This window comes from Cibotium barometz, chromosome 32 (genome assembly GCF_041138505.1).
Source record: "Cibotium barometz isolate CiBa-2024 chromosome 32, ASM4113850v1, whole genome shotgun sequence".
Lineage (NCBI taxonomy): Eukaryota > Viridiplantae > Streptophyta > Polypodiopsida > Cyatheales > Cibotiaceae > Cibotium > Cibotium barometz.
The window spans coordinates 31,189,547-31,202,999 of NC_141077.1; the positions used below are offsets into that span (position 1 = coordinate 31,189,547).

A 13,453-nucleotide genomic window follows, 5' to 3' on the forward strand; every position below is an offset into this window, starting at 1 on the left:
ATAGGTGTGACCATGCCGCGTTCCCGAAAGAGATACAGGTTCGGATCTGCAACCGATCTCTGAAATCCAGTCCGAATAAAGAAGGAATCGATCTTCTGATTCCAAGCCCTGGGAGCCTGCTTAAGACCATACAAGGCCTTACGTAACCTGTAAACCATCCCTTCCGATCCTGGAACAATAAACCCTGGAGGCTGCTCAACGTACACCTCCTCCTGCAGGTCACCATTAAGGAACGCATATTTTACATCCATCTGGTACACGGGCCACCTCTGAGAAGAAGCAAGGGCAAGAACGGTCCGAATCGTGGTCATCCGTGCTGTCGGTGCAAAGGTATCCTCGTAGTCCATGCCTGGCCACTGAGCATAACCCTTAGCCACAAGCCCTGGCTTTGTGTTTGTCCACCGACCCATCAGCCGCGTACTTGGTCTTAAAGACCCATTTGACACCAATGACTGACCGCTTCGACGGCCTCGGTACCAACTCCCAAGTGTTGTTCTTCTCGATGGCATCAAGTTCCACCTACATGGCTTCCCTCCAAGTATCTTGTGAAAGGGCTTCCTTTACGGAAGTGGACTCTTTATCCCGCATGATACGAGACATCAGAGCATAGTTCACCTGAAGAAGCTCCGCCGTGTTGCTTTTATCTCGAACTCGATGTGATCTTCGAGGGCCGTCCTCTGTGATCCACTCGGAGGGTAGCTCCGTGACACCTGACTCCCGAAGGGTGTCTAACAACCACCTAGGTACTCGAACAGATCGTGGAGCCTCCTGTGGTCGCGGGGGCTCAACTCCAGCTGCGGGCTCAACCTCCTGTGATGACTGAGGTGGATCAACTGGAGTGGTAGACTGGGAATCATCATCAGACTCCTCTGGATCTCCAAGAAGTGGCGGCTCCTCGACAGTGGATGCTGGAACATGCTCGTCAAAGACTGAAAAGATGCAGGGGGGGGAAGAGAGCTTGAGCTCTTGCAAGCACACACACACACTCACAAAACCCTAATAGAGAACACACAAGGTGAGAGGCTGAAATCTTCTTCTTCTCTACTCAACACTCAACACACCATATACAAGAATAAGAGTACACATAATATGAAAGGTACTCAACCAATACATACACGGTTTCTCTATAGTGTGAACCCGACTAAATGAGCTGGCGCTATAACTATGCCAGTCTCTAGAATGGCTGTCACACAGCCTGTCATCCCACTGGCCGCATATCACCCAAGATCTCACCAACCTAGAGCTCGATATCTCAACACTCCCTCTCGAGCTCAACTCCATCTCATGTACACCAAGCGAAGCCCTGAATCTGCGGAGCTTCTCTGTACCCAATGCTTTGGTGAAGATGTCAGCTACCTGATCCTCTGTGCTGACATAAACAAGGTCAAGATCTCCTGTCAAGACCTTCTCTCTGACGAAGTGGTAGTGGACCTCTATGTGCTTCGTACAAGCATGAAAGACTGGGTTCCTGGCCAACTGTATACTGCTAATGTTGTCACAAAAAATGACAACTTGTCTATCCACTGATAGACCCAAATCTGCAAGTAGCTTTCTCAACCAAGCTACCTCACATGCTGCCATAGCAGCTCCTCTGTACTCGGCCTCTGTACTCGATAGAGCAACCGTAGGCTGCTTCTTGCTGCTCCAAGTCACAGAGCAGCACTCCCCAAAGAAAACATGAAGCCACTGGTAGATCTTCTATCTGAGATACTACCAGCCCAATCAGCATCTGTGTACCCATGTACACATATCTCTGTCCCAGTCTCATAGAATAGTCCACAATGCAAAGTAGACTTCACATACCTCAGTATGCGTCTCACTGCATCCAAAGGCGGTTTCCGTGGAACCTGCATAAACTGACTCACCAACCCAACAGCATAGCTCAAATCTGGTCTGGTGATCGTCATGTAGATCAAACTTCCTACTATGCGCCTGTACATAGTAGGATCCTCCAAGATCTCTCCTGAATCTGCACTCAACTTGCCATTCCGATCCAATGGCACAGAAATAGGCTTACAGCCTATCATACCATACTTGGACAACATGTCCAAGCCATACTGTCTCTGCACTAATCCAATACCATGTGGTGACCTAATCACCTCAATGCCCAAGAAATATCTGAGCTCCCCCAGATCCTTCATCTCGAACTTCTGTCTAGGCAAGATCTTTACATCAAAGATCTCTGCATCATGGTCCCCCGTAATGATCAAGTCATCTACATAGATGACAACAAGCACAACTCCTCTATCACCATGTCTCACATACAGCGAGAAATCTGCATTGGCTACATGAAAGCCAATAGTGACAAGATATTCAGAAATATTGTCAGACCATGCTCTTGGTGCTTGCTTTAAGCCATACAAGGCTTTCTTCAACCTGCAAACATGCTCGGGGTGACCCACATCCTCATAACCAGGTGGCTGCAACATATACACCTCTTCTTGCAAATCCCCATGCAAGAATGCATTCTTTACATCCATCTGATGTAACGACCATTGCTTTGACACAGCCACTGCTATCACAACTCTCACTGTTGCCATCTTGGCAACTGGGCTGAAAGTTTCCTCATAATCAATCCCATATGTCTGCGCATATCCTTTGGCTACCAACCTAGCCTTGTACCTGTTTATGCTTCCATCACTGTTATGTTTAACTTTGTACACCCACTTGCATCCAATGGCTTTCTTGCCTTCAGGCAATTGCACTAAATCCCAAGTTTCATTTCCATATAGTGCATCCATCTCCTCATCCATAGCTTTCTCCCAACACACATTTCCAACAGCCTCATCAATGCATGTGGGCTCTACAACCTGCACAACCTTTGCCATATATGCATAGTGATGTGCCACATAACCATCATATGTAAATCTCTGCACAGGGTTCTTCACTCTCCCTGATCTTCGCAGATTTTCGTTCATGGCTTCCATAGCCTTCTTTACACCAGGTGTTCTCATAGCTGGGATCCCAAGCTCCTCATGAAGGCTCATATCTGAGCCACTAGACTCTCCATCAACATGAGAATGCCCTGCAGAAATGTCAGGCATACCAAGGGACTCAACCACTTTCTCTTTACATCGGCGGGTTTCCTGCCAAAATATGCCTCAAAATGGAGTCATATGGGGTACAGAAGTCGTCGGAGAGCGGTTAATGGTATGGACAGCTGTTGCCACAGCCTCACCCCAAAGTGGACGAGGAAGATCACGATGCTCCAGCATGGTCCTCGCCATCTTCACCACAGACCTGTTCTTACGTTCAACAACTCCATTCTCCGAAGGCGATCCGGTATTGGCCAATTCTCTCTTGATGCCATGATCTGCACAAAACCGGAAAAATACAGTCGAGGAGAATTCACCTCCTTTGTCAACCCTGAGAGTCTTGACCTGAAATCCAGACTCTTTTTCCACCATCACGTGCCAATCCTTGAACCGAGCTGGTCCTTCTGGGAAAGAAAGTAGACCCACGTGAATCTGGTACAATCATCAACAAGCAGCATGAAGTAGAGAGATCCTCCCAAGGATGGTATCTGCTGTGGTCCACACAAGTCAGTGTGAATCAACTCCAATGGTTTCGAAGCCCGCCTGGAAGCCTGCTTCGGAAAGGATTCCCTGTGCTGCTTACCACGTATGCAAGAACTGCAACGTCCTTGCCTATTACCAACATCTGGCAAGCCAACCACCATCTGGTCCCGGAAGGCGCGCCGCAAAGCATCCACATTTAAGTGGCCAAAACGAAAGTGCCACAAATCTCCGACCTGAGAGCCTGTCAGTGAGGAGAGTGCAGAGAGCTTGTAGATGCTGTTCTCCACACCGCCTTCCCAAACAACTTTGCCTGTCTCACAGTCCCTTAGAGCAACTGAATGCTCCTCAAATTCCACCCGAAAGCCAGTCTTGCATACCTCATGCACTGACAAAAGATGAAAGCCCAAAGCAGGGACATAAAGAACACGGGAAGCATGCTTGCCCCCCTTGCCGTCGGGAATAATCTCCATCCGGCCCTCACTATGAATCGGAATAGTGGAGTTATCGCCAATAAAGATACGACCTGACTGCCGTTTCAGATCCAGGAAGACACGGGATGGAGTCATGTGCCTAGAAGCACCACTGTCGAGAATGCATTCCCGGGTATCCTTTGCGGTGAAGCCAACTGTCTCCTCGCTCGAAGATAATGAAGCATCGGAGTCCACCATCTCCAAGTGCACAAATGCCGGAGTCTTCGCAGCTGAGGCTGAGGAATCAGCACTCTTCCCTGTCCGCTTAGGGCACTTTCTCCAATAGTGGCCTTTCTCGCCACAATCATTACAAGATCTTTCGGCCTTCAGCTTCTCTCGTTCTGGATCAGGCTTCTTCTCAGAAGACTTCTCCGGTGAAGCCTTCCCTTTGCCCTTGTTGGTATTACGGCCTTTCGACCGTTGGCCAGTTAAGGCCTCCGAACCTACGACGTGAGGAGGGTTCGTGAAACGTTCCTCCTGGTCCAAGACCATTGGCACAAGCTCCTCCCAAGTAATGGTGCTGAGCCTGCCACTCGTGATCAACGAGAAATAGAAAGCGGAATACTGACCAGGCAAGTGGGAAAGTAACGTGATGGCCATATCTTCGGATGATATCTCTTTCCCAGCTTGAAGGACTTCCTGCTGAAGGGCCTGCAGCTTGTTAATGTGTTCCTGCATCGTCGTAGACTTTGCAGGGTTCATAACCCGCATCTGCACTTCCAAGGATATCCGCTTCATGGGTGACACCCTATTGTACAAAGAAGCCAAGTGCTCCCATATGCCTCTCGCCAGCGTCATGTGCTTCACATGGTTGATCACCTGTGGTGTGCAATTGAGGAAAATAAACGACCGGACCCTGGCGTTGGCACGGTCCCACATGTGTGCCTGTGCCTCTCGGTCCTTCCTCGTCGATAATAACTCCCCTTCCTCAGCTTCCGGCCATGGCACCCCTATGATAATAAAATCAGCAAGATCATATGACTCCAAAACTGACTCCATCATGACCTTCCAGATGCCATAATTGGACCCGTCCAACTGACGATCCACTGGGAACGTGGGGAGAGTCGGAATCTTCATGTGCTTCTCAGCCATCTCTAGTAAATCTGCCATCTCGGAGAGTAACCTGAAAGGGTGGGTGGGTGGGAAAAATCTGAAAATCTGCAAGTGGCTGTCCAGCACCTTTGCCCGCCTTCCTCTTGCACCTCCTCTTCCCGTTCAGCCCGAAACAGTCCACCAATCAGCAACCTGTTGCTCCCCCTCTTGCTCAGAAAAACGCCCAAGATCTTCTAGAGCCTACGGCTCTGATACCATGTCAGAATATGCAGCGGAAATGATAACCAAACTTGGGTAGACAAGAGCAAGTAGACTGCAGAAAATAATCAGCACAAGAAACACAGAGAGATAGGTGTGTAAACTCTTCTCTATACACAAGATCCCGAAAAACTGAATGAGAAAGTGGTGGGGGCTGAGGGGCAATATATACAACTCCATGTGGGGAGTCGGCCAGCAGCAGATAGTGCCCACGACTGAGTAAAAAACCCACGACTGCTGAAAAAGCAGTCGGCCAGCAATCTGATGCCCACGCCTGATCAAAACAAGTCGGCCAGCACTCCTAAAGCCCACGACTGATGTAGATCCAGTCGGCCAGCAATGGGGTGCTCCAGGCATCATCTGGCAGCCCTCCCACCACTAGGAAAAATGGGAAAAAATATGGGGAGTGTGGAAAAATGATATACGGGCGGGCACACCCACAACAGAGGCCCTGGTGTATACAAATAGACAGGAGATGACTTCTAACAGGTGAAGCAAAGGTGTAAGACTTTGTGAGAATGGATAAGATTTTGAGTGTTGATTTTGAAAGAAATGAGAGTATGGGTAAGAAAGAGAGGAGTTTGATTTTGCCCGCTATTTCCCCGTGGAATCCAAGAGAGAAAATGCACATGGAATTTTTGAAAAAGCCCAATTAAAAATATTGCATATCTAATTTATGCCTTATCCAAGGGTAAAGGCACAAATAGTGGGTTGAAAATTCAACTCCCTTAGGCATGTAAAGAACTCGCATTTTTGAGATAGGGATGGGCCAAGGACACTTGTCCTCACATAGTACAAAGTGTACATGTGTGTCCCCCTAACATCATTAAATCCAAAATTGACATGTGGAGGCTCCATATGCTCTCCCCCTTTCTCAGATCTGTGTCCTTTCCATGCCTACCTATGCAAAAAAATAAAAATAAAATTTAGAAATCCTCCAAGAGTCCTTTATGCAATCTTACCTAGTGGACAAAGACAGGATTACAATATGTACCAAAGGTTACAAACCAAGGTAATTAGCATTTCCTTTATGCAATTTCCAAGGTCTGCGACGCAGATTCTCTTCCCAAGGATGTGAATAACCATGTTTCTTCTCCATGCCTACTCCCCATGCAAAATTCAAACACCAAATCTCCATGCCTACTCCCCAAGCTGTTGGTCATGCCAGACGGGCATGACCAACAGCTTGCTAGGGTTGTGCCAGTGTCTACTATGGTGGGTGGCTTACCACTGCGTAAGTGGATTCTTGCTTTAGGTGTGTTTCACTCTCTCCCTTCAGTCGTGCTCCTGGTCCTCATTGCACTGGGACCAACATTCCTTTAGGGTTTCAGGTTTATTGATGGCAAAGACTCTGGTTTCACGTGTGGACTAGAAGAGAGCACTTGATTTTTTGTGATCCTAGTGTTAATGGATAAAATCCACTAGCTTTGGAATTTAGAATTTCATTTTATAAGGTTCATATGGTTGCTCTATGTGGGTGAAGCAAAGGTGTAAGGCTTTGTGACAATGGATAAGATTTTGAGTGTTGATTTTGAAAGAAATGAGAGTATGGGTAAGAAAGAGAGGAGTTTGATTTTGCCCGCTATTTCCCCGTGGAATCCAAGAGAGAAAATGCACATGGAATTTTTGAAAAAGCCCAATTAAAAATATTGCATATTTAATTTATGCCTTATCCAAGGGTAAAGGCACAAATAGTGGGTTGAAAATTCAACTCTCATAGGCATGTAAAGAACTAGATATCCAAGTTGTAGATTTGGACACCATTGCTTCATAGATTGGTCATACATGCTTGTGGTGTCTCTTTGTTTGCTATTTAATGTAGAATTATAGTGAAAACTTCTATTAACCCCAAAATGGGTTAGCATTCATGATGTATGACGATTGCATTCTTGTGATTGAGTAGAAGAATGTGTTGTGGGAATAATTGAGAAGCTTTTTCGTTGATACTTATGTTGTTTCATGAAGTCCAATGGTCATTGTTCCTCTAGAAGGATTGGGAAAGCTAGTTAGTAAATGACAAAGTTAGTAAATGGGTTGGGGATGTCTACAAAGGTTACAAACCAAGGTAATTAGCATTTCCTTTATGCAATTTCCAAGGTCTGCGAGGCAGATTCTCTTCCCAAGGATGTGAATAAGCATGTTTCTTCTCCATGCCTACTCCCCATGCAAAATTCAAACACCAAATCTCCATGCCTATTCCCCAAGCTGTTGGTCATGCCAGACAGGCATGACCAACAGCTTGCTAGGGTTGTGCCAGTGTCTACCTCGGTGGGTGGCTTACCACTGCGTAAGTGGATTCTTGCTTTAGGTGTGTTTCACTCTCTCTCCCTTCAATCGTGCTCCTGGTCCTCATTGCACTGGGACCAACATTCCTTTAGGGTTTCAGGTTTATTGATGGCAAAGACTCTGGTTTCATGCGTGGACTAGAAGAGAGCACTTGATTTTTTGTGATCCTAGTGTTAATGGATAAAATCCACTAGCTTTGGAATTTAGAATTTCATTTTATAAGGTTCATATGGTTGCTCTATGTGGGTGAAGCAAAGGTGTAAGGCTTTGTGAGAATGGATAAGATTTTGAGTGTTGATTTTGAAAGAAATGAGAGTATGGGTAAGAAAGAGAGGAGTTTGATTTTGCCCGCTATTTCCCCGTGGAATCCAAGAGAGAAAATGCACATGGAATTTTTGAAAAAGCCCAGTTAAAAATATTGCATATTTAATTTATGCCTTATCCAAGGGTAAAGGCACAAATAGTGGGTTGAAAATTCAACTCCCTTAGGCATGTAAAGAACTCGCATTTTTGAGATAGGGATGGGCCAAGGACACTTGTCCTCACATAGTACAAAGTGTACATGTGTGCCCCCCTAACATCATTAAATCCAAAATTGACATGTGGAGGCTCCATATGCTCTCCCCCTTTCTCAGATCTGTGTCCTTTCCATGCCTACCTATGCAAAAAATAAAAATAAAGTTCAGAAATCCTCCAAGAGTCCTTTATGCAATCTTACCTAGTGGACAAAGACGGGATCACAGTTTGTGCCAAAGGTCACAAAGCAAGGTAATCAGCATTTCCTTTATGCAATTTCCAAGGTCTGTGAGGCAGATTCTCTTCCCAAGGATGTGAATAAGCATGTTTCTTCTCCATGCCTACTCCCCATGCAAAATTCAAACACCAAAATCTCCTTTTCACCTATATAGCATACTCTTAAGTACATTATTTCTTCGGTTTTCAAACCACAAGGCACAAACGAGTGGATTTTAAAAACTCAAAGATTACAATATGTATTACCAATCCTAATGAGCTACAATAATGAGTGCTAAATAGCTTCCTAAGGTGACCTTACAAACGTTAAACTTGGATTGATACATTCTTACAAGAGGGAGATCTTATTATAAATGTTCCTACATTCTTCCAATCATCCAAACAATCTGCCTAAAAAATCATCCAAATCTTACACGATGGTGATATTATTACAGATTTCCTACAATCGTCCAATCATTCAAGCTCCAAACCCATCTATATAGCCCTTTGACAGGTTCACACTGCAAATGCCCGCCTCTAATACTAGGCACATTATGTCCTATCACAAGACATAACACAAGGGGAGTAGCAGCTTGATGATGATTAGCAGTATGGAAGGCTAGCGATGCAGGTCATAGAAGGCATAGCAGCCAGGTACGGGACGGGACGTATAATACGGCAAAGTATAATACGCGTATCATACGTCTTTTTCGCGGGGCCAAAATAAAAAACGCCGTTTTTTTAAAATAAAAAACACTAGTTTAATTACATTTGGTCGAGACATGTCACATACATGTTTAAAGTTGAAACTTGAAGTGTTGAACTCTAAGACTCAAGACTGGAGTTATAACTTATGAACTTATGAACGTTTAAAACGAGAGAGAGAGAGAGAGAGAGAGAGAGAGAGAGAGAGAGTCAAGACTCAAGACAGAGAGAATCTTCAATCGAGAGAGAGAGAGAGAGAGAGAGAGAGAGAGAGAGTTATGTTACTACCTTGGGGGCTTGAGCAAGGGTGGCTGCGGAGGAAAGGGGGCCGACCAGCACAGCGAGGAAGCGAACGAAGGGAGAGAGGGGGAGCGGCGAGCAGGGGCGAACGAGCAGAGATGAGAGAGAGAGAGAGAGAGAGTACCGTACCGTGTGAGGTTGGAACTTGGGCGTGCAGGTTCGAGAAGCAACAGAGCGCACCAAAGTGCACGCGGATCCCAAAAAAGTCCAAGCATAACGTTAAACGTTAGCCTGGCAAATTTTTTAATTTAAAAAAAAAAACCTCACGTTTTTTTTCAAAAAGACGTTTTTTATCCAAAAAAACGTCCCGTCGAGTATTTTTTATAAAAAACGCGTTTTATAGCTGCTATGATAGAAGGTGGCAAAGAGTAAAACCCCTTCAATATTCAGTTAACCTCTAACCTTATAAACTTGCCAAATTGAAATAATGAAGGAAACTATTCAAGGATTCCTACATAGGGGTTAAGTGGATATCTGAAGGGAAAATTGTGCCCTTCTCATGAAGATGGGCGCCCATAAAAACAAAACAATCGTGACACATGTGAGGAAGAAACGGATGAGATAGAGGGAGGAGGGAAGGGATTTCTTTGGTGGTTCCATGTGGGTCTTGGAGGGTTGCGCAGTGTTAATGGGAGTTTAGTTTGGCTTATTTTAAGCTCATTTTTATCACATTATTCCTCCTCTCTTGTGCTTTCCTCAAACATTATTCTCCTTGCACAACCCACATAAGTTCACACACACATGCAAGGTGTTTAACTCAAGCAATTAATTTTGGCCAAATCAAATCTTGCACTCATTTTAGTAAAGCCCAAGTGAACATCTTTTATTGTAAGGCACAGTCACTACCCTTGGGAGTCCCAAGAGGTAAGACCTTGCCATTTGCAGTTCCTTGTATCTTCTCATTGCATGCAATGGCACCCACAAGTGAAATAGAAGAATTTAATGGGTCCGGGTTTCACACTTGGCAATCTAAAGTCATGTATTTATTAATGCAGAAGAACTTATGGGGTCTAATAAAGGGGAGAGACACTGAGAATACCCTAGGAGATGCTGGGAAGAGAGAAATGAGAAAGCCCTAGGCACAATTGCTTCTGCAATAGGGGATGAAGTAATCCACAACATTAGTGGCATCACTAAGGCCAAAGAGGCCTGGGATAAAATGGAAAAAATCTTTGGCACCAAGGCTAAACACTCCAAAGTAAAATTACTCATGCAAATCTATGGCCTTAAACTAAAACCCAATGAAGATGTAATTAGTCATATCAATAGATATAAGAGCTTGAAGCAACAACTTGTCTCCATTGACAAGAAGTTGGAAGATGATGAGACTAAGGCCATTTTATTGGCAAGCTGTGACATTCAAGGTTACAATGATGTGGTTGAGTATCTATCAAATATGGACAATGTATCATTGCATGATATTGAGGCCTCTCTACTGGAGAGAGAGATGAAGGCGAAGAAGGAAGTAGGGACGTCTACATCAAGTAGTCAAGAATTCGTGGCTACAAAGAGGAATCCAAGACCTCAAATGGCTACACAAGGACTCAAGTGCACCTATTGCGGCTACAACAACCATGAGGAGAAAGATTGCAGGAACAAAGGTAAACCAAAATGCTCTATTTGTCAAAGATTTGGGCATGAAGCAAACAAGTTCTCTCAAAAGCAACAATCTAATTTTGTATCAAATGCACCACCTGATTCATATGACCTCAATGAGGAAAAGCTTTTTTAGCCATTGTAATTTGTAAGCTCAATGAGCCAATTTATGTATAACTCCTACACCTTTTGTGACTCCACGAGCTATGAGCAAATGTGGGCACTCAAGGGGGGAGTATCCCACACCCTTTTGTCATAATGAATACACCATTGGTTGAGCCTAGCTTAAGGGGGAGACACCTACACTTTTTGGTGACATAGGCTAATGGTCATGACCAGCCTAGCATCAAAGGGAGGCGAAAAAATAGTGATGCTAGCTATGTGCTTATGAGCACACAATCTCACATTACATAAAGCCAATGGCACCTTTAGAAAGAAAAGGAAATGGTAGAAAGGGTGGTCCAATAGCATTAGAGCAAAGTCAAGGTGGTCCAATTAGAAAAGGGTGCAATAGCACAAGCCAATGAACAAAAGATCATTGCCAAATGGCACCAATCATTGTAAAAGTGTAGCCATGTATTTTGCCTATTTAAGAGGCCATATGATTCGTGGGTTTGCTATTCTACCTCTATCTTGCCCATCTATAATCACTATCTCACTCATGCAATACTAGCACTATGAATGCCACTCACATACACCCACCATAGCTCTCCTTGCTCACCCAATGCAAGCTCCCATGGAATTTCTTCACGCAGGTCTTCGAGGACAGAAGCACCTAAACCACATGAGCAGTCAGCGGGTGAGCCAATCTGGCTGCCAATTGCTAAAGTCTGTGGGTGGTGTTGCACTGCAAACAATGGGGGGCTTTTGCATGCCTACTTGCCAGGTCATCCAAAGTTACCATATGGCAGCTAAGGAGGCAAATGGTAGAAGCCAGAACCTGGCTTTTCCTCAGTTGCCTTGAGAATGAAATAGATACCTAAAAAGCGATAATAAAATAATGATTGCACATACGTGGTCGTACATAATCAACAGCCCAACCACTCATTTCCAATACTTTTGGACTTTCCTGTTAACATAATCTTGACTGTAACCTCTTCCAATAATTGAACAATAGACTTAATAATAACAAGCATGCCAGTTTTAGTTCTATATGTAATGAATAACTTTGGCTTGGAAAATCATAGTTTGAACTGCACCTGTTTCCTACTTCAAGGACTTCCTGCCTGTTTTAAAAACTGAGTCCTACACCCACCTCATGGACGATGCAACTCTAAGCACATCTGGGTTGGCTTTGTAAAGCCCCCCTTCCTAGCTAACTTACTCCAAATAGGAACTATGCTGTGTGTGAAATGGAACATTCAAGTGTGTCTTTGCCACGATAATTTACGTTGAAAGTTTTGAGACTATTCTGCCGTCAAACCTTGAATGGCAGAAAAGTCTTTCTGTAGATGAGTTACTGCAGTTTTGTTCCTCCTAAACTTAAGTTAGACGAAGTGGTGCAATAAGGTTCCTCTACTTCTATGATAAGTAGATTTTCTTTAACTTACTCTTTGAAATCAAAAAGAAAAGAGGCTTGCTCCCATCTTACGAAAAAGAATTTTTTGGAACGAAAAACTTACAAAGAAAAAGCAACAAGAAACATTCTTTTCACAGCTGATGTTGATACCCTTGGCAGAAAATCATCCTGCAAGGCCGTGTTAAGGCTATGTTTGAGACAAGTCATAACCCATTCATCCCAAATCCGTGAAAAAGAAACCCATGTTAGGGGGAGAAAACCATCAACATAAAATGGTCTACATGGCCATACAGAAAGTGGTCTACCTGATAAATAACGCTGAAGATGTGGGGTGCACTCTGTAAGCAAAGATCCATTGACATAACCCTCGGAGGTTCTATTGCATATCCCTTTATTTTGTCTATGGGAATATCCCCAATGGCTGCTGGATCTCTAAGAAGAAGCAAGGTAAAGATTGCAGCTACTCCTGCTCCCAAAGAGTGTCCAGCAATGACAAGGTGATATCTGCAAAAACCCATGCATGAAAATTTGAGCTAACATGGCTCTCCTCATTCGTTCTAACTGATGAAAAAGCAAAAACAGCTATCGAATTGACAAAAAAGAAGGCCAAAATCTATGATTACCCTGTATCCAATCTATAATCAAAGTGCCAAAAAGGAAGGCTAGAATCTATAATCACCCAGTATTTTTAAGAAAATGCTCTCTCAGAACAGGTGCAGCTGAGTTTAAAGCCCATTTTGCAGACTGCATCATCCCATAATGTACATAACCACCTTCGTAAGCCTGCACAAACGTAGTGCTGCACATCTCATCTATAGAGATAACATGGATGGTGTAGTGAAAGATGACTATGCCCATCATGATACTAGATACACACAAGTAGTTCAGATATAGTTAAATTTTTGGATAAAAAGAAAACTAACCCTCTTCCAAACTTTCATGTCATATATAAAGCTAAAATTGAAATAAAGGGAGTTATCCACCATTACTTGGCATATGTGATGTGTTATGCAGCA

At 44.2% G+C, this 13,453-nt stretch overlaps 1 protein-coding gene across 4 annotated transcripts in view; it reads right to left on the reverse strand.

Annotated features, from left to right (window-relative positions):
- Window positions 1–13,453, reverse strand: part of LOC147620085 (uncharacterized) — a 56,795-nt gene that overhangs the window by 22,523 nt on the left and 20,819 nt on the right. For 3 of the 4 annotated variants that reach the window (XM_086772258.1, XM_086772259.1, XM_086772256.1), the window contains 3 exons: window positions 13,117–13,220; window positions 12,743–12,941; window positions 12,541–12,605 (listed from right to left, as the gene is read on the reverse strand). In XM_086772258.1, coding sequence (XP_086628384.1) covers window positions 12,541–12,605; window positions 12,743–12,941; window positions 13,117–13,220 — 368 coding nt within the window. The remainder of the gene's footprint in view (window positions 1–12,540; window positions 12,606–12,742; window positions 12,942–13,116; window positions 13,221–13,453) is intronic. The other variant, XM_086772257.1, reaches the window with a different exon arrangement.